The sequence below is a fragment of the Echinops telfairi genome, unplaced genomic scaffold (assembly GCF_000313985.2).
Source record: "Echinops telfairi isolate 266 unplaced genomic scaffold, ASM31398v2 ScPeMD7_23;HRSCAF=83, whole genome shotgun sequence".
NCBI classification, from domain to species: Eukaryota; Metazoa; Chordata; class Mammalia; order Afrosoricida; family Tenrecidae; genus Echinops; species Echinops telfairi.
Genome location: NW_022103920.1, coordinates 49,236,792 through 49,260,082, shown reverse-complemented (window position 1 = coordinate 49,260,082; position 23,291 = coordinate 49,236,792). Strand labels below are relative to the sequence as shown.

The following is a 23,291-nucleotide window of genomic DNA, read 5'->3' as shown; positions in this document are numbered from 1 at the left end:
ATCTTAATTAGCTTAGATAAAAATGAGCTCTTAACTGTAAATATTTAAAGGCATTACACGGAAGATAAATATTGAAAGAATCTACTAGTTTATTTCATTACATGGAAGATAAATATTGAAATAATCTACTAGTTTACAAACATTAAAAAAAATGATATCAATACCAAATTTCTCCACACAGCATCAGAAGATCCCAGTTTTCATTCTAGTTCTACCTCTAACACAGCTATGCTCTTACTTGTACGATGAATTCACATAAAAGCTATTCTAGTTACCATAAATACTCAAGTATAAGCCAACCCTCTTATCAGCCGAGGCACCTAATTTTACCACAAAAACTGCGTAACAGCTGACAAACTCGGCTTATACTTGAGTATATACAGTATCTTTGATAAAGAGGCAACAATGTCACTATATGTAATGCCTCTTGCCTTTCTCTTTTTGCAGTCAGAAGAGAAAAATGATTCTGTTACACGAAGGAAAGATCCTAATTTTAACATTGTTCTAAGTACTTTATATGCATTTTCTCATTACTGTTTTCATAATAATGTGGTATTCACAATTTCAATATAAGAGTAAAAGAATCACAGCTCATATTCTAATATATTTTGCTATCTATAGTATTTATGTTAGTTATAAAGTGTTCACTTAGGAAAGTAAAGAAAAATATGAGCTTGAGACTAAAAGGCTATGGGTATGAATATTCTTAGCTACCTACAGAATTGTGTGATTTCATCAAATCACTTTATTTCTCAGAGCATTTAATTTTCTTTTCTGCAAGAATATTCACGAAATAAAAGTCGCATTAGGTAATATGAGTACTTTGAAAATGACAATTATTATTTTTTTACTTCTTATATAAACTGTAATTGTTATGTCCCATTATGCCATCAATTGCCATTTCCATTTGTGGAGGTGGAAACCAAGATTAAGAATTTAAGTGAGGTTTGCATGGCCTAATCATTTGTGAGTGATGGACCCTGTAGTCATATAATTAGCCAGATCTGCTCACTCAAAATTCGGTATCTCTTTACAGATGTCCACTTTGCCTTTTATCAGATTAATTGATTCCCCATACCATCTCCTAAATTTCTAGGTTAGAAAATTAGGTGTGTGTCTGTGTGTGTGTGTATTTTCCATATCCTTAAAACTGAAAAAGAAAATAGCTTTCTAGGTAGGGATTTACTTTTGGAATTTAGTATAAAAAATACCAGGGACCAAGAGTACTGGCTTTATATCTTCCTCCTCTCTGGTACTCAAACCAGTTTCTTGCCTTGATGCTTTCATCTCGCCTCTGTAAGGAAGCTGTGGGCTTCTGCTCTCTGCCAGCCTTCCTGCTAGATTGTGAGAATAAAGAGGAGCAGAGTGCCAGCCTTGACTGCTCGCGGTCAGAAAGAACTGAGAACCTAGAAGAAGAGCCTATCATTTAGCAAGAGAATAGGAACTCTTTTTAAAAAATAGAACATACAAAGATACATACTGAACAGACCTGGTCTTGCATGGATAAAAATGTTAAGATACCATTCTTGTTTTTTTTCCTTCCTTAAATAAAAAATATTTAATATTTTTAAAACTGCAAAACATATAATACGAACACTTTTTTATAATTTGTTTGACAAAATCAGAATATTTCATTGGAAATGTATACAACCCTTAAAACAGAGTTTTTCTTATTTAAAACACAAGAAACGAATCAGGAAGCCTATGATGTGAATGCATGCTCAGGGATTCTATAATTGTATCTGCTGGGAAATCCTTTAGTGTTTTTTAGCCCAGTGGCAGTGGAAGAGCTTAGAAAAGGGAGTTAAATAGCAGCGAAAAGGTTGACAGGACCTGTGAAAACAACTGAACATGATGTGAAGCTCATGGAACATAAAATCAGACTTAAATATATTTTGATAATGGACATTTTTGGAACATTGTGAAATTAGAAGAGTGTATATGTTATCAGAAGATTCCAGTCATAAACCTAAAAAGCTAACAATTCCTTAACATTCTCTGTTTTCTAATACAACAACAATATATTTTTGAATATTTCACATATTTAAAAAATATATATTTGTTCCAAGTCAACACACAAATAGTTGTCCTAATTTCAATGAGCACGATTGAACTTAAAGCTATACTTCTTTCAGTGTAATGATTTCATATTTGTCTCTTTATATTAAGTTTATGAGACCTTTTACTCTTTTCACTAATATTTATTTTTAATATTTAAATGAAATAATGAGGAAAATGCAAAAAAACCAACAACAAACCCCTATTCAAATAATTGCCCAAACTCTACCTAATTGAAGTCCTTGTATCACAGGCTGCAAAATTTGTATTCACTCAAGGTGCGTATTAAAAAATTGTTTTAAACGTTTGAATGCACCGTAAGAGAGGCAGTTTACAAAGGTTAATGAGTGATGCCCGGGCCCTCCGTGTACTGATCTGAGAGCTCCCCCACTTTGTACAACTGTAATAGAGTGCAGATAGGCTTCTGCCTGTGTTCTGTAATTATTTTGTGAACTGCCCCTTGATGAAAATGTCAGTTTTCTTCTCTTGGAACTCAGTGAGGTCCAAAGCCCTAAAAAAAGGATTTACCATTTGATCCTATTTGACAGGATTTACAAATGTTCTGATAGAGTTTTGTGAGCATGGTTTTATAAAGAAGGAAGTCCGTGTTTAGTTTATGGTGGCCCACTCATGAAGCAGACATTGTTATCCACATAGTTTCAAAGGGAACTATGTATCCAGCCAGCTACTGGACTGACTGTATGAAAGAAAATTGTTTGACCAAGTGACTTGTCATTATAGTTCTGAGGAACACTAATGCCTAATTTTTAACCCAAATAAATTGTGCATTAATCTGCCTAGGTAAGGGTGTCAGCTACAGGGAGCCATCCATCTGCAGCCAAACTCAGAAGAGGAGGTCAGGTGGTTTGGGTAATTCTTGAATAGCAGACGGCATATTTAGGGTCAAATTTTAGCTTCTTGGCTTTATAACCTTATATCCCTAGACCTCTTTTCCTCCTAAGTTGTCTTTTGTCTGTTATATTATCTTTTCCAGTGGCTTTTAAAATGATATGTGGCTTTCAGTAAATACTCAAAATGCTTTGATGAGGAGGAATGAAAACAGAACAATCCATCATTAAATAGCATCTGAAATTTACTCCCTATGTAGCAAAGGTGAGAGTAACCATGGGATGTGGCTGCCCCCTTTATAAGTCTTTGACCCCAAAGGAGAAAAACCCCAACCAAACTCACTGCTAAGTTGATTACAACTTATAGTGACTCAACATCTGGTTTATTTATAGGACCAGACAGCTTTGGTTTATGTGAGAGGGGAGGAAGTAATTAAAATATATTTTAAGATAATATGAGTCTCTATGCTGTGGTTCAAACTATCATTGTAATAATTAAGAGAGCACACTTTGTAGCTGGAATATTGAATCTTAAAGGGAAAATTTTACTCTGGACCATAAAAGATAGATTTAGGTAAATGAGAAGAAGAGCACACAATAGACTGACAACCTTGACTCAGGTGAGAGAAAGAGAGCATTCTGCTTTGATGGAGTACATGCACATGCAGATGATGTGGTTTACAGAGTTCTGTTACAAAGAGTCATAAAAGCCTACAGGTAAAGTTCAGTCCTGATGAGTTGAGACATAAGAACTCAGTAGGTTTTATTGTCCAAGAAAAGGATAAAAGTATGATTGAAGAAAATACAGTCAGCAATTAATGTAAACCATATTGTAAGCAGTCAAACATTCCTTGAGTTGTCCTTTTTGATGTTCTGTTAATCCAAATACTACTATACTGCTGTATAACCCAGCATGCTTTTTTATAATGGATCTTATCTGTATTTTATATTTCTGGTTTGGGGAATATCGAGGGGTAAATATTAGCACATATTCTGTAGGTATTTTCAGAAACACTATTTAATGTAGGGCCCCCACAAGGGCAGAGGAGGCCATCTGCCCCCATAACAGTCTACACTCAGAGAAACCCAGCAAGAGGTACTACTCTATCTTGTGGGCCTCTGAGTCAAATTGACTCAATGGCAATGGGTTTGTTAGCATTTCTTAAATGTATTAGGTTCGTTATCTTGAATTATAGAAGATAATCTTAAAGCAGGATATAATTTTGTTTATAACCAATAATTTTTATGCTTATATTAGAAAGTAGCACCATTATATGAAACCCTTTATGTGAAATTCACAATTGAATTTCAAGTATTATAATTTAAAGCAACTAAATAAGACATGGATGATTACCTAGCAAATTCTGTCATCAATGAGGTACTATTACTATATTTCACAACTCAGATAGATAACAAGTCCAACAATAAGGGATTCTTGAAGATTGGATTAAACAGGGAAATGGTTATAGTAATTATATGGCAGTCTGCATCAGAATGCATTGTCCTTAGAAGGGGAAGAAATCCATCTTTTCTATTTATGTGGCATTCTAAAATCAGGAGTCTGGATAAAGGATCTTAGGCTTGGATAGCTCACTAAGCAATTGTGTCTCCAGCCCGTCAGCTCCATTTGTAGGCCTCCTATACACAAAGTTATAGGTGGGGAAAGCAAAAGCTTTTTATAGGTATTTGTCTTATAAAATATAGAATTTAGGAATAGTTTAGGCTTGGTATATTTACCTAATAAGGCTGTATCCATCAATTTTAATGCTTGCATATTGAAGGTAAGCTTTTTTTCCCAGGGCATACTGATAGAGTTATAGGTGGTCTTGACACTGTGTTTCCCCCCATTTCCCCTCTCCTACCATTTATCTAATGGAGGTGGGTGGTTACAGACGCTACAGGGGAATTGGGGAGTTGTTTTGAAAACTTTATGGAAAAATTCTTTGAAGCAGACTTTGCCTTGAATATTGTGTGATTTCTGTAGTATGGGAAAAAGTCAGGAAAAAATCTACCATCCTCATGCCCGGCGATAGCGACACGCAGCTCCACACTCCAGAAGTAGGATGCCTACCTGGGGTAAAGAGCTGGGAAGCTTGCGGAACTGGCCATGAAGGTTGTAAATTCAGGCTCATTTTTTGCTCAGATAAAAGATAGATGTTTCATTTTGGAAGGGATATAAGGCAGTAATTGTTTCCAAGCAGGAAAAATGTTTATGCTTAGCAGGTGTGGTAATTAGAGAGGACTCTTCCCAGTTTGGATCAAGAAGAGGAAATATTATCTATCAGTGGCCAAAGATACAAAGTAAGGTTCTGTGGAGAAACACATGGAACAAGAAAACAAAGTACGAAGCCTTTGCCCAGGCTGGGTAAACAGTGGAGATTGGCAGAGGGGAAAAATGAGGACCTAATGTCGGGGGTTTCAATGGAGAGAAAATGTTTTGAGAAATGATGTACAAATGCACTTTACACAATTGATGTGTGTATGGATTGGGATAACAGTTGTATGAGCCCCTAATAAAATGTTAAAAAAAAAACCACAAAAAAAACACAGAAAGGCTGTAGCTCGAAGAACACAGTCGAACATTTTCAATTAATTTGCTTGATTCTAACCAGCTCAAAAAATATTGAGGAACATCTGTAAAGCAATCAGAAGACTACAGGAGAAAGCTCTTACCATTTGATGCTCATAGTCTTTTGTGGGGGAGAGATCTGAAAATAACAGGATAGGAATCCCCAACAGAATAATTTTTAATTTCTCACCCCCTACCCAATAAAAAAGTTGCTTTCTAAGTAGTGAGAAAGCACTAGAATTTGGGAGTTTGCTCTTTCTGTTTATTTGTTTGAAGGCGTCTAGCCCTGGTTGGTTGGCATAGCGGTTATGTGTTGGGCTGCTAACTACAAGGTCAGCAGTTTGAAGCCACTAGCTGCTCCTTAGGAGAAATACAGGGCTTTCTACTCCTGTAAAGAGTTTCCGTCTTGAAAACTCACAGAGGCAGTTCTACCTTGTCCTTTGCAGGGCCGCTATGAATTGGCATCAACTCAATGGCCGTGATTTGAGAGTTTTAGTTGAATTATGACGTGGCATAGTAGATTAAGTGTTATACTGCTTAACTCTGCAGTTCAAACCCACCAGCTGCTCTGTGAGAAAAATGAATCTGTTCCCTTAAAGGTGTACAATTTTGAAAACTTAAAAAATCATCCACTCTGTCCTTTCGGGTTGCTGTGAGTCAGAATTGACTATAGCAGTAGGTGTACAGAGTGTGTCTAAAGTGTTTGTGACGATGAGGTCAAAATGAATTCATGGACACAAGAAATGCAGGTAACGCTTAGGAAATGATTGAGAATGCAGCAAAAATGAAGAGATTTTTAATTCAGATAACCATGAAGGCAGAAGCACCATTAGTACTTGTTACTCTCAGTGTATTGTGTATAGAAAACATGGCAAATAGAAGGTTGTTCATGACACTAATACTGAGGATTGTGGATATTGCTATTTTCACAATGTATGGGGAATTTCTTCAGCTTACTGTTTATCAGTTAAATCAGGGAATTGGAAATATTGTTGTTTTCAGTATTAGACAACTAAGTGCTGAGATAATAAATACCTCTTTCCCACTAAAATTAAATCAAAAGTATCATCTTATAAAACATCCTGAGAGGATAAATGCTTTTCATACTGCACAAGCTATAGACAGTGATTTCTATCTAGAGAATAGTGAGCACGAAAATGAGAGGATCTGGTACCATTTATGTGGTGCTATCAAAGAGAAGAAAATACCATTAAAAGAACAAAGTGTGAGATAGCAGGGCCTGTTTAAGAAAGGGGTATACTGAAAGAAAAGCAGAATCTTCCTTGTGAAAGGGACGTAACTTAGTGCTTTCTACCTCCTGTTTCCTGCCTCTGTTGTTTTCCTTAGTTGGAGATGTAGTAATGCCCATTTATAAACCACATTGAAACGAATTATTTTGGAATAACGAAAAAGAATGTGTGGTCTGGTGTTGGCATATCATGCAATATAGACATGTTATAGCAGTGTTATAATTCCGTAGTAGTCAAAAGATGGAGTTAGGGTCTACTCATTGACTGTGTATAATTGGCAATATTTGCATCATAAAGTTTCATACATTGTACTGATAAAACCAAATGAATCAGAATACATTTTCCTGGATGAAAACAAAGAAATAAAGAACAATTAGAATATTATCAGATATTTATCATCTATCTGTATTATCCTGAAGTCGTCTACTAAATTTGTTTCTTATCTGATTATTACAGTAGAATATAGACTCTGTGGGGATAGGGATTTTTCTTTCTCTTATTTAGTGGTATAGACTCTATAGGAGGTAATCAATATCAAAATAAGGGCATGATTAATTGGATAAATGTTGCATCTCTTTTGACTGACACTTGTTGAAAAGAAGAAACAATTAAAATGAATGAATGAGAGTAATCTTAGGATTTTGTCATTTAAAAAAATGTAGACTCAGATCTTATAACAGATACTTTATAGCAGGTATCCTTAAACTATGGCCCGCAGGCACATGCGGCCCACCGAGGACATTTATCCGGCCTGCCGTGTGTTTTTTTTTTCCCATTTGTTTTTTTACTTCAAAATAAGATATGTGCGGTGTGCATAGGAATTCTTAGTTGTTTTTTTTTAAACTATAGTCCGGCCCTCCAACGGGTCTGAGGGACAGTGAACTGGCCCCCTGTTTAAAAAGTTTGAGGACCCCTGCTTTATAGGGAAAAAACCGAAAACACCTGTAAAGAATTAGGTGTTTTATTATATGTAAATGTACATATATTCATCTTTTGTAGCTTCCTGATTATGAAATGAGTTAGAGTATGAGGTGTGAGCTGAGTGTATAAGAAAAATTGATTTGTTTGTGGTTTAAAACACTTGTATAAAAGTTAATTATGTTGTGAAATGCTTCAAACATGGAGAAAGGTAAAAGGTTAAGGTATAATGAGTACAGGGATTCCTAGTGTCCATATTGAAAACAGATGTAATGAACATTCAAGTAGCTACCCCTCGTAATCAATAACATCGTACAGTCTTACTCTTGACTCAAATGTTCTCAAAGAAATAGAGTATTTCAGATAGAGTTGACTATCCCATTTAAACTTGTTTCTTTTACATGAGATTGCAAAACAAGTCTTGCTATATTAATACATAAAAGGAAATGATTTCAGTGCATTTACTTAAATTGATTTAAGTAATTTAGAAAAGCTTCAGAATATCTATTTTGAATAAAAAGTAATAGTTTAAACTGTTATATAATACTGTACAATTAGATGTGATAAATTCAGTTATTTTCAAGAGAAAATCACTTGAAGATCAAGACATGTATAAACATTTTGTTTGGAATATGCTTGTTCATGTATGAACTATAACTCTAGTTGCGATACTTCTTTACTTACTCTTGGGGAAAGAAAAATGTTGGACTTGGATGCTTTTAAGTTATTTTATGGTATTAAATGTAACACCCCATTTTCACATAGTGGTGATGTGAAAAGAAATAGTCAAATCTATTTCTTACTTACCTGCCCCTTTCAACTTTGCATATACTACTTATATATATATATAGATTATACTTAAAATAATTTTAGGGAATAGCATTATTTTGCTTTGGTTTCCTGACAGGAAAATATTGAAATATTTTAACTTTTTCTTCCTTTGAACATACCATATTGAGGGGGAAATATGACTGCTAATTTAAAAAATGTGTAATGTGCTAACACTAGCCCAGACTGTGTAACTTAAAACTCCTCATGAGGGCCCCATTTATAGAATTTGTTATATCTTCATTTTTAATTATACATTATTTTCTATAGGTAAATATAGAAATAAATTAATGTCAGAGACATTAAGGTAATATAAAAAATACATTATTTTAACTTTTTATTTTCCTCAAACTTCAAGGAGTTTTGGGCTGTGAATATCATTAATTCTATTCTGATATCACTAAGCTTATCACACCTTAATATACAACTAAGGAAAATAATGTGGTTTGTATTTTATGCTTTGACCGAGGCAAGGCCAAGTGTCAAACAGTCCCATGCATTTTGTGCGATGCTTGTTTGTGTTCACGTTTGTACGATCTCCGTAACCATTGTCTCTTATTATTTCTAGATAAAAGAATGGCTGTGTTTAAACTGCCAGATGCAGAGAGCTCTAGGAGGTGACCTGGCTCCAATGCCCCCATCACCGCCGCCCAAACCGAAGACAGCTCAGGGTGTGCTGACACCAGCAGGGAGCAAACCATCGCTGCAGTCTCAGCAGTCTTCCCCAAAGAAGGAGGCTGTCCCCAAACAGGACGCCCCAAAGCCCCCCGAGCCTAAGAAACCTCCACCGCTAGTGAAACAGCCAACCCTACATGGTTCTCCCCCTACCGTGGCCAAGCAGCCTCCTGGGATGGAGCCCTCAGCCCAGGCAGCCCCTCCCAAAGAGCCTTCTGTCCCTGCGGAGCAGGCCAAGGCTCCTATGGCAGATACGAGACCCAAGCAGCCCAAGGTGGTAAACACAGACACTAGCTCCGCATCCTTAGCAGCAACAAAACCAGAAGCTCAGAGCTCCAGAGTGCCAGCACAGGCTCCTGAGAAAACAGCCCCACCTCTCAAAACAGACTCTGCCAAACCCTCACAAAGTTTCCCACCGACTGCAGAAAAAGTCACCCCACTGGATTCTAAAGCCATTCCTCGACCTGCATCAGATTCGAAAATCATTTCACAGCCTGGGCCTAGTTCAGACAGCAAAACTCAGAAACAAGTGGATCCAGCTCAAAAGAAGGAAGATCCCAAGAAAGCACAAACCAAAACGAGTCCGAAGCCAGATGCCAAGCCCACGCCAAAAGGGTCTCCAATCCCGCCTGGTTCGCGACCTGCGGCTGGCCAAACTCCACCAGCAGCACAGCAGCCTGCCAAGCCACCGGAGCAGTCAAGACGGTTCAGCCTGAATCTTGGAAGCATCACGGATGCCCCTAAATCCCAGCCCACGACTCCCCAAGAAACAGTGACCGGGAAGCTCTTTGGGTTTGGAGCTTCCATCTTCAGCCAGGCGTCAAGTTTAATATCCACGGCAGGCCAGCCTGGCCCTCATTCACAAAGTGGCCCGGGGGCCCCAACCAAGCAAGCCCCTCCTCTTTCACAGCCACCACCTTCTCAGGGGCCAGCCAAGCCTGCAAGCCAGACGCCACCAGCACCTGCAAAGGCCACACCTGTGAAAAAGGAAACAAAAGCGCCAGCAGCTGAAAAGCGAGAGCCTAAAGTTGAACACGTTCCAACCACAAAAAGACCAGACGCAGAAAAGAAGCCACCGCCTACTAAAGATAGCAAACCTTCAATTACTGAGCCTCAAAAGGCTGCCCTCCCCTCCAAACCGGAGGCAACCCCCAAAGCAGGATCCGCTTGTCCTCTCTGCAATATTGAACTCAACATAGGCTCTAAGGAGCCTCCTAACTTCAACACTTGCACTGAATGCAAGAACCAAGTGTGTAATCTCTGTGGATTTAATCCTACACCACACCTGACAAAGGTAAGCCATACCTACATTACATGTGGATATGCACATAACTGGTGTAAAATATGAAATACTTTGGTGACCAAGTTTCTGAGCAAAAATATATATTTCTTATGAAGAAAGCAAATTAATATCTTAGAAGGTATTTTAATTACCCAATACATGCTTCCTCTCTTATTAAGCACTCATGTAATTTATACTTGTTTGGGTTGATTGAGCAAAAGTAAGGTGATAACAAGCCAACAGCCTAAAATAACAATGATTCCAACCATTTATGAATCAAAGGCTCACAACTTTGTAGGAATGTCTCAGTGTCAAGTAAATATTGCTTTTCTTTTTCATAGTATCCTTGACCTTATTTTACAACTATTTAAATTAATTGCTTTTTGTTGTTACCATAAAGTTTTGAATTTTTTAACAAGAAGTTAAGGTTGGTTGTGTTTCTATAAACACGAAATCTCTCATTTTACAAAGAATTGTTCAGAAATTTTTATGTTAATATTTCATAGAAAATTGTGGTTAAAATAGGTGATATTTGAAATATTATCTGGCTTTAGTATAAAGGAGTGCTTTAGTAGGAGCTCGGAAAAGAGAAAAAAAAAGAAGAAATTGGTTTCAGTGATTAACATCAAGGGTTGTTATTTCCTATGGAACAAGACGAAAACTTTCTACGCAGTGTTAATGACCAAAAAGTTGATAGCAAATTTCTATTTAATACCTGTATAATTGTGGAAGAATGAATTTATAAGTGTTTGTGCCATATTAACACTACTAGAACATTTAGATCTTGAGATTATGGGGCCTTATATGATTGCTATTCTCTTAGATAAGTAATAACGATATTTTAATAAACTTTGGGAACAAAACTAATTGTTGATTGTTTTTATCCAAAATCAAAACTTCTTATTAAGCATTATTTAATTCCATTGTCCTTGATTTTATAATTCTTTGGGGTGGAAAAATTGAATTGATTTCAACATCTTTGGGGTGGAAAAATTGAATAGATTTCAACACCTATACAGAATAAGTTTTAAGGATTTTTAAAGTACTTGTTTGAGTGAACTATTTCTATAAAGAGTAAAACATTTGAAGTTTTTTAATTTTAGAAAGGTGTTAGGCTGCTTTGATATAATTAGCACCATATTAAGGTATTATTCTCTACAGATTTAAGCAGATTCATTTCTCTGATTAAAAGTGTTAACTGGGGTCCATTTTAAAGGTAGCTAATATTTGGTTTCTTTCAGCACTTCATGAGTGGTAAGAACTGTAATTATTACTTGCAATGTTTTGGATTGACGTCAACAGCAAAATGAAAAACAAACCTTACTTTTCTTTCGTATTTTTAGCAGATGTTTTTACTTGTGTATTCATGCAGAAGGAAAGCTTAATTTTCCAAATACCATTCCATGTATTTTTTGCATTATAAAAATTCTAGCCTTTATTGAGGAACTTTATGGTAACAACAAAAAGCAATTAATTTAAATAGTTGTAAAATAAGCAAGTACCAAAAACTATAATTTCTGTGTTTGAAGTGAATTTTCTTCCCACTAAAAAGAAGTAAAGAGAATTATAACAAAAATGCAAGTATATATGTATGTGTATATATTTGGACCTTTGGTAATCATTAGAATTTTATTAGTTTTTGCAAGTGTGAAGTGAGAACCCTTGAGGAAGGAGATCATCAACTTTTCAGGGAAATCACTGATTTTCTGTGTAAATTCTAATTTGCAGGTGTTAACTTGGGAAGGTGTTAACTTGTTGTATATAGCAGACAATTACCAAGGGTAGATTTGAAATTTCAGTTGTCGGATATTTTGAAAACACAACATCTTATGTCCAGATGTTTAGAGGAGGTTCTGTTTAAAATTAATCAGGGAGATTCAGATGATCTATTGCTGTTCCAAGTGTTTTTATGGTCCTCATTTCTTTGACTATGAAAAAAAATAATCTGAGATATCAAATGTGACTAGTGGTTATGACTTACCTTGACTGAGATAACCTGTGTGAAGTTTCTAATTTGCATCAAGCCAAAATGCCTTTGGTTTGTAACTGAAGTCATTTGGCTGATTAGGCATCACGGCAATAATGGAAGATTAGTTGGATTAATTCAGTTCGAATTAGTATTGGTATTAATATCTCAATCACTAGAAGTTTAAAGGACTGATAGAAGGAGCTACTTGAAAAGAATAGTACAATATTTGTGTATATATGTGTGTGCATATTTGTATGTATGTGTGTGTGAGTCTAGATATGCTTAACCCATTGTACAATCCCACTGTTCAGACGACTAATCTCTCCTTATCTCCTGCCCATCAGAGTGATTAGGAAAGCGTTTACTCTTGATTCTTGTTGCACATATCCTCCTCCCCCCCTCCCTATTCAGCTTGCATTGTTTCCTTGAGAAACAATATTTTCTGCTCAGCCAATTATTACACTTTGATCTCAGTTTCAGAAAACACGCCAGAAATATCAAGAAATGAACCTACTCATGAGAGAATTCAACAGATTGGATTTATTTTTCTAATAACATATTGAGCTCTCTATTAAGTTTCTGCCTCTGTTATACTAATCAGTGCAAGGCAGGGCTTTGTTCGTTTTGGTGCTACCCTGCCCTCGCCTTCTGGTAGAAAGAAACCTGGTTATAATTTGTCGTGAGTTTGGGAGTTAGAAATGGTGTCCTCCCTCCCCCACTCATTAATCAAATATACCTGTCTCTAAGGTTGTTTCCTGTCTTTCCTAAGCGACATCCACACAGCACCCAAGAAGTGCCAAGGGATGCCTGTAAGGCTCCAGGGTGCAACCTGGCTTCAGACTAAGCACACTGTTTAACTGTTTGATGTCTAGTTTGTATAAATGGTACTATATTCTGTTAATCTCAGATAACAAGGCATAGGTTTTTTTAGACTTTCTTTTCTGTATCCTCTAGGAAGAGCTTGTCTTGAAGGGGTCTTAAAATGGGCAGAAAGGCATTCTGAAAGTACTGGAAGCATCAATCAGAACAAAATGCCTCATTTGGCAATCAGTTTACTTCTTTCCTTCCATGTCAGTTAAAATGTAAGAGTTAAAAAAAAATGTAAGAGTTGTCAAGTTCACTCATAGTTGATATTTCTTTCATTGATTTTATTATCTTTATAATTTAATTTTTATACTTTAGGCATATATTTATTTCCTCATATTTTAGCAAGTTCCAGAGTCACACTTTTACTTGTTTAGTAAGGTAATTATGCAAGACCTAAATGATGTGTGGGTAGCTGATATATTGTTAATAAAAAATGAGCTGTTTTTGAGCAGATTAAGGTTAAGTAGTGTCATTGAGGTCCCTTTTGATGTTAGCTTGTGACTTCTGTGTTCTTTATCAGATACCGAAGAGTGACCTTGAAGGGATTTGTTGCTTTCTCATTTAGCAAATATATATATAATAACTTATGTTTACTTTAAAGATCATTATGTAATACTTTAAAAAGCATATGCCCATCCTAAAAAGCAATGGAGTGTACATTTAAGAGAAACATTAAGTAAAGGCTGAAAATGTAATAAGATATCAACGAGGCAAAAATTATTATTACCAATAATCAGTATCAAAAGAATTGCCTAAGTGAACTCTAGGTTCTGCATGAACCACCCAGGCATCCTTGGCAGAGAGGGGACCCCTGATGGGACTGTGGACTGGAGGTGTTCATCCCCTGTTCTGTCCACACAGATGTTTTAGCCATTTTCAGGAAATATGTGACATGTTATCTGTCCTTTCATTCTGTGACATTTTGTCAAATTAAATGCAAATAGAGACTTAAGATAGAGTCATTTTTGTTTAAACAAATTTGAACACGAGTGAAATTTCACTGTAAGTCTTTTTATCTACACCTTTTTGACATGGTTAGTATTCTGCACTATGTGATAATTCTTTCACCTAATTTAAGTACACTTAAAATCGAATTAAAAATAACTATTACTTAATTCTATGGATGCATATTGTTTCATGGCAGTTCTCAGATTGAGAATTTGGGTCATTGTCAGTTTATAAATGACAACGTGAATCTTTTGGACATAAGTATTATACTGTATGTGTTTCTACTATCTTCCCAGTAAAGCTTACTAAACTGAATAAACCAAACTCACTGCCACAGAGTCAACTCTGACGCATAGCGAGGGGCCCTGTAGGACAGGGGAGGACTTTCCCGTGAGTGTCTGAGGCTGTGTCTCTACAGAAAAAGAAAGCCCTGTCTCTCTCCTGTGCTGTGACTGCTGGTTCCAATGGCTGACCTTGTGCTGAGCAGCCCAACTGTCCCCTCCTTCAGACACAAAACATCTCCACATTTAACATTAGCTGTTAAAACTTCCTTTTTCAGAAAAAAAAATCCACATTTTTAGACTATGGTCCCAAATCCAGACAATTTTTGTCCTCATTTTAAATTTAAAATATGCTTTAAAGAATTTTCTTCCTTTACTAAAACTTAAAGGAAAAATAAAACAAAAACCCAAGAGGACTAGTTGTAATATGAACATCTCAATCCTATATTCAGATAATCATTGCTGTAGCAGAAAATAAATTTTGACAATTTAATATATGTAACTTTTTCTTGCCCCTTAAATGCATGGATTATATGATACCACATAGCATGATTAAAATAAACATTTAATTGCATTTTTGCTTCAGATCTAGGGGCATGACTCTAAAATCATTCCTTCACTACACTCTAGAAATTAACCTAATATGATGGAAAATAATGTTTCTTGTCTAAAAATGACAGTCTACACTGCTGATGATATGTAAGGAAGCTTCAAAAAGTTTGTGGAAAAATCTCAGTACCTTTCCATTGCATTTTCCCTGAACTTTTTGAAGGCCCCTTCTATGTTTGTGTGTATATTTGCCCATGTGGGTGTGTACATGCACGTATGGAAATCTTTTAAAATAAAAATAGGAGTAATCTCCGGAAGAAGCTAGAACTGAAAATGCCACAGGTGAAATTTTGAGAGGCGATGTACACAGTTTCTGTATTGGTCAAATGAACTGTCAATCACATTTGCTTTTTTATTTTTCTGAATCCAGATGTAGTGGCAAGGGGAAGTATAATAAGCAGGAGGAATAAAATATATCTTTCACATGGAGTTAGCCGTAAGAATAAAAATGTTCAGAGTTCTCTGTATGGAAGGCCTCAAGTTAAATTTGAATACTTCTTGCTTCTCTCTTAAAAAATATTAATAAAATGTGATTTTTAAATGGTCAGTGTGAAAAGACCTGTCAATTTGCTAATTTTGGAAGTGAACATGCAGCATCACTTCTGCAGCTTTATTTAAAGTATTTCTAGTTCTGTTTGTTTTTATGTAAAAAAAGTATCATAAATTTGTATTAAAAACACTTGATGCAGAACATCTCAGTAATGGTTGTGATAAAATTTGTCTTCATTTTTAATCCTGAAACTAGCTATCTGTTCACTTACGTTCCCCATTAAACATGTCAGAGTAACTATTACCCATTTGGCTCAGTTTACATCTCTATTTCAGAGCCTTGTAAGTGGAATGCTATTTTCCAACCATCATCTATCACTGCCTTTCTCATTACCATAGACGACCATCACAGGCAGCTCTCTTTTGTTCCTGGTAAAAATAGAACTACTCCACCTGAGCCACGCTTTCAAAGGAAAGCTAATTAGCGTATGCAGTAAACAATATACCATTTCATTGAGTAAACTATCTGCAATCATGCCTGCTAATTCCTTGGGTATTTACTCAGACTTCATGAAATTCAGTGAGCTTCTAAAAAGGGCCTTCAAGAAGTTTGTGGGAAAATTCCACGATCTTTTAATTCCAATTGCCCACTAACTTTTGAAATTCGCTTGTATTATATGCCATATATTTATTCGCCCATTATTAATCTATCAGCATCCTGAAAAATATGGGTAACCACTGGAAAGGTAACTGAAGTACATTCACACACACACATCACACGCAACCTTACATTTACCTAGAAGCAATTATGTAAGTATCATCTAAGTATACAAAAACCTTACCAGATTTAAAAAGTAAAAAAAAAAAAAAAAGTAATACATTTAAATAGATCCGAAAGACTCAGACAGAAGTGAATAGTATCAGCTGAGCTCATAAAAACAAAAGATTTAATAAGATTCATGACTTTAAAAAAGGATCATCTTCTATTTCAAATCCTTGCTCATTTACCAAGATTCCAAGCTATTTAGAGCCAGTTTTCTCATGGGATTGTAATGCAGTATAAGGACATCTACCAAGTGATGATCCCAATGGATTTGATTGTACACCTGCCTGAATAATCTGGATACCTACTGCCATAGAGTAGTTGGGTCCAAGGATGGTTTCTCCCAAGTTTGGTTTGAAACACTGATCTTGTAGTTAGCAGCCCAGTGGACCCAGTAGCACTACTAGTGCTCCTTTTGTTGAAGTGTAGTTGCACACAGGATCGCTGGTGGCTGAGTGGTTAACTCATTGGGCTACTAACCACAAGATCGGCAGTTTAAACTTACTTGCTGCTGTGCAGGAGAAAGATGAGGTTTTCTGTACCCATAAATTTACAGTTCCAGAATCTCACAGGGGCAGTTCTGCTCTGTATAATCGGGTCAATATGAGTCAGAACTGACTTGATGGAAGTGAGTTTTTAGCCCCACAAAATGCTTCAATAAAAATAGGACCCTTCGTGGGGAGGACGAGCCAGTCAGGGAGCAGTACAGCACTGATGAAACATACAGCTTTCCTCTGGTTCTTTGATGCTTCTTCGAAACCCCCTACTGTCATGACCCCAATTCTGCCTTATAAATCTGACTAGACCAGAGCATGTAAACAGGTACAGATAAGAGCTGTAAACACAGGGAATCCAGGACAGACAAACCCCTCAGGACCAATATTGAGAGTAGCTATAGCAGGTGGGTAAGGGGAAGGTGGGAGGAGACAGGGTGAACCGATCACAATTATCTACCTATAACCCCCTCCTAGGGGGATGGACAACAGAAAAGTGGATGACAAGGGTCAGTGTAAGACATGAAAAAATAATTATAAATTATCAAGGGTTCATGAGGGAGGTAGGGGAAAAATGAGGAGCTGATACCAAGGGCTCAAGTTGAAAGAAAATGTTTTGAAAATGATGATGGCAACAAATGTACAAATGTGCTTGACACAATGGATGGATGTATAGATTGTGATAAGAGTTATATGAGCCCCCAATAAAATGATTAAAAAACAAAAATATAGGACCCTTGGTCACAAACACTTGAGAAGTGCTTTTTACTTAGTTCCTCTTAGAGATCTGAATTGTATATATTAACAAGCACATTAATGCGATGAGAAGTCTGATAGTAAAGGGCTTTCTTTAACCAAAGATATACCCTAAGCTTATTAAACACAGAACCTGTCTACTAACTTGGCAGAACTGGTATTCTAAAAAAAACCATACAAAACAACAACAAACAGTCCTTGGGAAGTGCTGATGTAGAGTTATGTCGCAGACACATTCTGCATTATAGAAAAAGAACAAGAGAACCTTGAATGAGTTACTGAACAGAATCTCTGTTGATCAAGTCATAGGTCACTTACGAACAGAAACAATATATAATGAAATCCTTTCTAGTCAGAGTAAATAATTCAGAATGAAACATACAGGCAGTCTGTGGGTTACAAGAAATGTGAACCTAAGTCTGCCTTTAAATGTCAGTATTTTCATTGAAGGTGTAGGTAAGATGGAACAGGTGCATATGGTCCTTCTGACCGTACTGCAAGAGGAGGAGTCCTGATGACACATAATAGCTATGCTTTGAGCTGCTAACCTCAAGGTCTGCAATTTGGAACCACCAGCTGCTCAGCAGGAGAAAGATGGGGCTTTCTTTTCCTGTAAATAGTTGCAGGCTCAGAAACTCACAGGGATAGTTCTACCCTGTTCTATAGGGTCAGCACGAGTCAGGATTGACTCAATGGCAGTCAGATTGGGCTCCCACGAGAGAAGAAGCCATGGTGGTATAGTGGATTACCCATGGGCTGCTAATCATAAGGTCGGTGGTTCAAACCCTTCATCTGCTTAGCTGAGAGAGATGAAACCATCTGTGCCCATCAAGATGTACAGCTTATGAAACCCTGTGGAGCATTTCAGCTTTTTAAGAGGGAGAATATAATCAACAACCAGTGGTACTGATGGAAGAAGTCTAAGCTTCACTGAAGGCATTAGCAAAATACAAAGCTCTGGGAATTGACAGCACACCAACTGAAATATTTCAACAAAGTGGTCAAGCAGTGTAAGTACTCACTTGTCTATGCCAAGAAATCTGGAAGACAGTGACCTGGCCTACTGACTGGAAGAAATCCTTATTTTTCCCATTCCCAAGAAAGGTCACTCAACAGAATGCAGACATTATTGAAGAATATCATTAATATCACATGCAAATAAAATCTTTCATCTACTGAAGATCATTCAGTAACAGTTGCTGCAGTACATCAACAGGGAACTTTCGAAATTCAGCTGGACTCAGACTAGGACATGACCTGGGGGAAATTATTGCTGATTGTCCAATGGATCTTAGCTGACAGCAGTGGATGCCAGAAGGAACTGACTTATTTTACTTGGCGAAGCATGCACGGACTGTGGGTCATGGCAAACCAGGGATAACAAAATGATTGACCGAACACGTCATTGTGTGTGTGGTATGTGGAGCTTTTGCCTCGCCCAAGAAGCAGCTGTTTAGAACAGAGAAATGCTGCGTAGTTTATTATCAAGAAAGTTGTGCATCTGAGTTATATCCTTCCACAATACATATTCAATCTGTATCCTAAGCAGATAATCTGATAAACTGACTGTGTGAAGAAGAACAAGGCGTCCGGAGAAGAGGAAGAGAATGCGATGACAAAACCTTGCTGGCTGAGTGAGGAGGCCAGCACTTGCTGATGAAGATCAGATGGCAGCCTTCAGGACTGATTACAACTCCAGGTAAAGAAAACCCACGCCTCACAACTATACCAATTGACAACATTAATATAAATGGAGAAATGTTGGAAATTGTCAAGGATTTAATTTTGCTTGGATCAATGATCAACAGAAGCAGCAGTCAAGAAATCAAAGGGCATTTCATTAGGCAAATCTGCTGCACAAAATCTGCACAATGACAAGTGTTGGAGAGCAAGGCTATCACTTTGAAGACCGAGGGAGCTCGGATTGCACCTGTTATTCCCATCACCTCACATGCATGTGACAGCTGGCCACTGAATAAGGAAGACTGCAAAGAACTAATGTATTTGTACGATGGTGTTGAAGAATTTTGAAAGTACCTGGAACTGCCAGAACAAGCATCTATCTTGGAAGTAGAAGAGCCAGAATATGCCTTAGAATCAAGAATGCTGACGTCAGCTCTCCATACTTTGTATATGTTATCTGGAGCAACTAGTCTCCAGAAAAGGGCATGCTACTTGATAAAGTAGAGCATCAAAAAAGAGGAAGACTGTTAAGGAGATAGATTGACACTGTGGCTGCAATATTGATTTCAAATGTAGTGATTGTGAAGGCGGCCCAGGCAGTGTTTTGGTCTCTTGTGCAGAGTTGCTATGGGTCAAAACCAACCCGAAGGCGGCTCACAACAACACTGCAGGGCATTCATTACATGGAAAATGATTTGCTTTGTGAAGGCTCATCCTTTACTCAAAATCAAGTGGCTCTGATGAACACTTTATGCTTTCTGAGCTCCTATTTAATATTTCTGATCAATAAAGCCTAGTGGGCCAATTGGACATCAAACACTAATGGTTAAAGGCTTATATTATTGAATTAGAACTGGGTTCAAATTCTGATTCTATCACCTATTGGCTATGTGTTTTATTCTGGGAGAAAGAAACCTTCCATGTTTTCATCTATGAGATACATCTACTCTCACAGAGGCATGGACTTTTTGTTGAATCTATTTCCCCAAGTAGTCCTTGACTCATGACAACCACCACCGCACTGCAATCAAGTCCATTCATTCCAGCTTGTAGCAAACCATGTAGGGCAGGGCACAACTGCCCCAGTTCATTTCTGAGGTTTATCTGAGAGCAGAAAACCTCTCCTGGAGAGACTGGTGAGTTATAACTGCTATGGTTGCCACTCCGACTCATAAACTGTGATTCCTCCAGGGCTCCTCCAGCACCCAGTGCTGAGGCAGAGGTTACATATGCCTCCATCCTCCATCCTTTACCCTCGTCAATCTTCATCTGACACCACCCATCCATCCCACAACACTGTGTAAGTTTCTTCTCAGCTTAGTTCAATTACTTCATTGCAATGGCCACACGGAACTAACAGATGATGATGTTCAGGTTTGTTAGGGAAGTTGTTGCCAGGTGCCATCCCGTGGATTCTGACTCACAGTTCCCTACAGACATCAGAGAGAAACACCGTCTGGTCCTGTGCCATCTTCACAATTGGTAGGTCTGAGCCACCGTGCCAATCCGTCCTGTCTTCGTTTTCGCTGTCCCTCTACTGTACAGGGATTGTAGGGTCCAGAAGGATATTCTCCATGCTTGCCTCTTCGTTCTTCCTGGTAATGAAATCCCCTTTTTCTGCCTCCGAGGTGGCTGATTTTACATGCAGTAGGATGGCACTTGAAATCCACCTGTTAACATTAATTTACAGATGAATCGTGTAAGCCAATCAGCCTCTTCCCCTCCTTCTTACTCAGACTCAAGAAGGAGATGAAGGTCATTTGGTTATGAAGGTCAAAGATGAAGGTTAAAGAAGGAGATGAAGGTCATTTGGTTATGAAGGTCAAAGAGTGGTGGACCTCATGGTCCACATGGCCTCCAAGGAGTAAGAGCCCCCCTGGACCACCAGCCCCAGCAACAGCGCTAGAGGAAGAGAGAGAGGCCCTCAGCTGCTGGGGAGTCTTTGCCCCTAATTCAATCCCCCAACACACTGAGAATATTCCATCCAGACCCCTTAAGGAAGGGGAGGAGCTTAGAGAACTCGACCTTGTCATGTACCATCAATAAAGTACACTATACCCAGAAAAAAAAAAGAAATATTAGTTTATTTACTCGATAAGCTCTTATTAATATGTTGATTTCTTAGACCTAGAATTTTTGTCATTGCCTTCAGAGTGATAAATTATATTGCTTTCAGACATATCCATTGAAATAAGCCTCACACAATATTCAACATGTTCTATATTGTGTTATCACCCACCCCCACCACACCAATATGACCTTCCTCATGTGCTTCCTGTCATTCTGAAAGGCATCAGAAATTCTGAGAACCATTCCACACCTTTCTCCTCTCACAAACAGTAGATTTTTTTAAACTCTAATCTATTCTACCTGAGAAATCCTATTCTGCTCTAGTCTTTCTTATCCTCACTGTGAAAACCCCAACTAAGTCCTTATTTATTATTTCCACCAGAGTCCAACTTTATCATTCAATATGTTTCTGAAGATGGGTATAGTGTGCTTATTTATCACTTTCTCCAGAATCCCTTAATCTGTTGTTGTATATGTCAACATCCAATGCCATGCTCAAAATACACTTTCGTTTTTTCATACCTCTGAGTATACACCCACAAGTTTTCTACTTCCCTACATACTTATCTAGATGACTCTTAGACATCACCTTGATCCTTACTCCAAACTCTCCTTAGTACCCCAGTCAAGCTCTATGGAGTATTGCATCTGTTGAATTCTCTCTAGCAGATCTTCAAGAACAAAGAATTAGTCTCCCCTCACTACTAGTAAAATATCATGCATGAAAGGGTATATATGAAAAAAAAAAGAAAGGGTATATATGTATTTTTTTTCAGTGAAGAAAACTTCATTTAATTAAATAACATGTGGAATGATATACACATTTTTGTTAATAGTTATAATGGTAGTCATAAATTATTTCAGACTTAGTTATATGATCTTCTATCAACTATAAGGATTTTGAAATCCTCATACAAAGTCTTAAATACTAATATGTGTCTCTTTGTAATTGTCCTTAAGATCTTGAAAATTTAGAGAGAAAATGGCCTTTTTTACATGAAAGAAAGTAGAAAGTTACATATTTTAATTCTCTACTCAATGTCACCTGAATATCGTCCTCTTTAGAGAGCCCCAGTGGCACAAGGGCTAAAGTGCTTTGACTGCTAACTTAAAAGTTAGTGGTTCAAAATCACCAGAAACTCCACAGGAGAAAAATATGACAGTCTATTTCCATAAAAAAAGTTACAGACTTGGGAATCCTATGGGATAGTTCTACTCTGAGGTCACAAAGAATCATAATTGTCTCGACCACCATGGCTTAGTTTTGGTTTATAATCCTAATAATATAATAATGATTCCCAGCATGAATACTAAAGCTTTCCTACTTATTCATTTTTACTTCATCCTCCTTACCCCATAGCACTTTTACCCTTTATTTTAAATTACTTGTTTATTATTTTTGTTTTGTCAGAGTTTCAATATCTGACTACTGGTTCAAAGTGGTAAAAGGTCAACCTCATATCTGATTAGCTGCAAATACTTTAATTACTTTTCTACCTCATCTTTTCCCAGTATGCCTCATTCCAAAAGGTTAAAAGAAGACACATAAAATGAAACTTTTCTTTAATTAAATTCTCATTATAAAAAAGAACCTTAGGGAAAAATGCCTCTTCTGTTAAGGTCAAGGGGTAAAAAAATTGAAACTAAGCTTCCATAAATGCTCTTAGAAGAGGGCATGGCAAGAGTTCATCTCATATACTTTGGACATGTTATCAGGAAGAGACCAGCCCCTAGAAAAGAGCATTATTCTTATTAAAGTAGAGGGGTGACCTCAGTAAGGTGGATTGACAGAGTGGCTGCAACAATGGCCTCACAACAAAACAATTGTGAGGCTGGCACAGGACGGGCAGTGTTTCATTCTGTTGTACATAGGG

The 23,291-nt window shown here is 37.2% G+C and overlaps 1 protein-coding gene across 1 annotated transcript in view; it reads left to right on the top strand.

Annotated features, from left to right (window-relative positions):
- PCLO (piccolo presynaptic cytomatrix protein) overlaps positions 1-23,291 on the top strand; it is a 393,696-nt gene that overhangs the window by 8,506 nt on the left and 361,899 nt on the right. Inside the window, exon 3 of the mRNA XM_045288647.1 lies at positions 9,040-10,440. Coding sequence (XP_045144582.1) covers positions 9,040-10,440 — 1,401 coding nt within the window. The remainder of the gene's footprint in view (positions 1-9,039; positions 10,441-23,291) is intronic.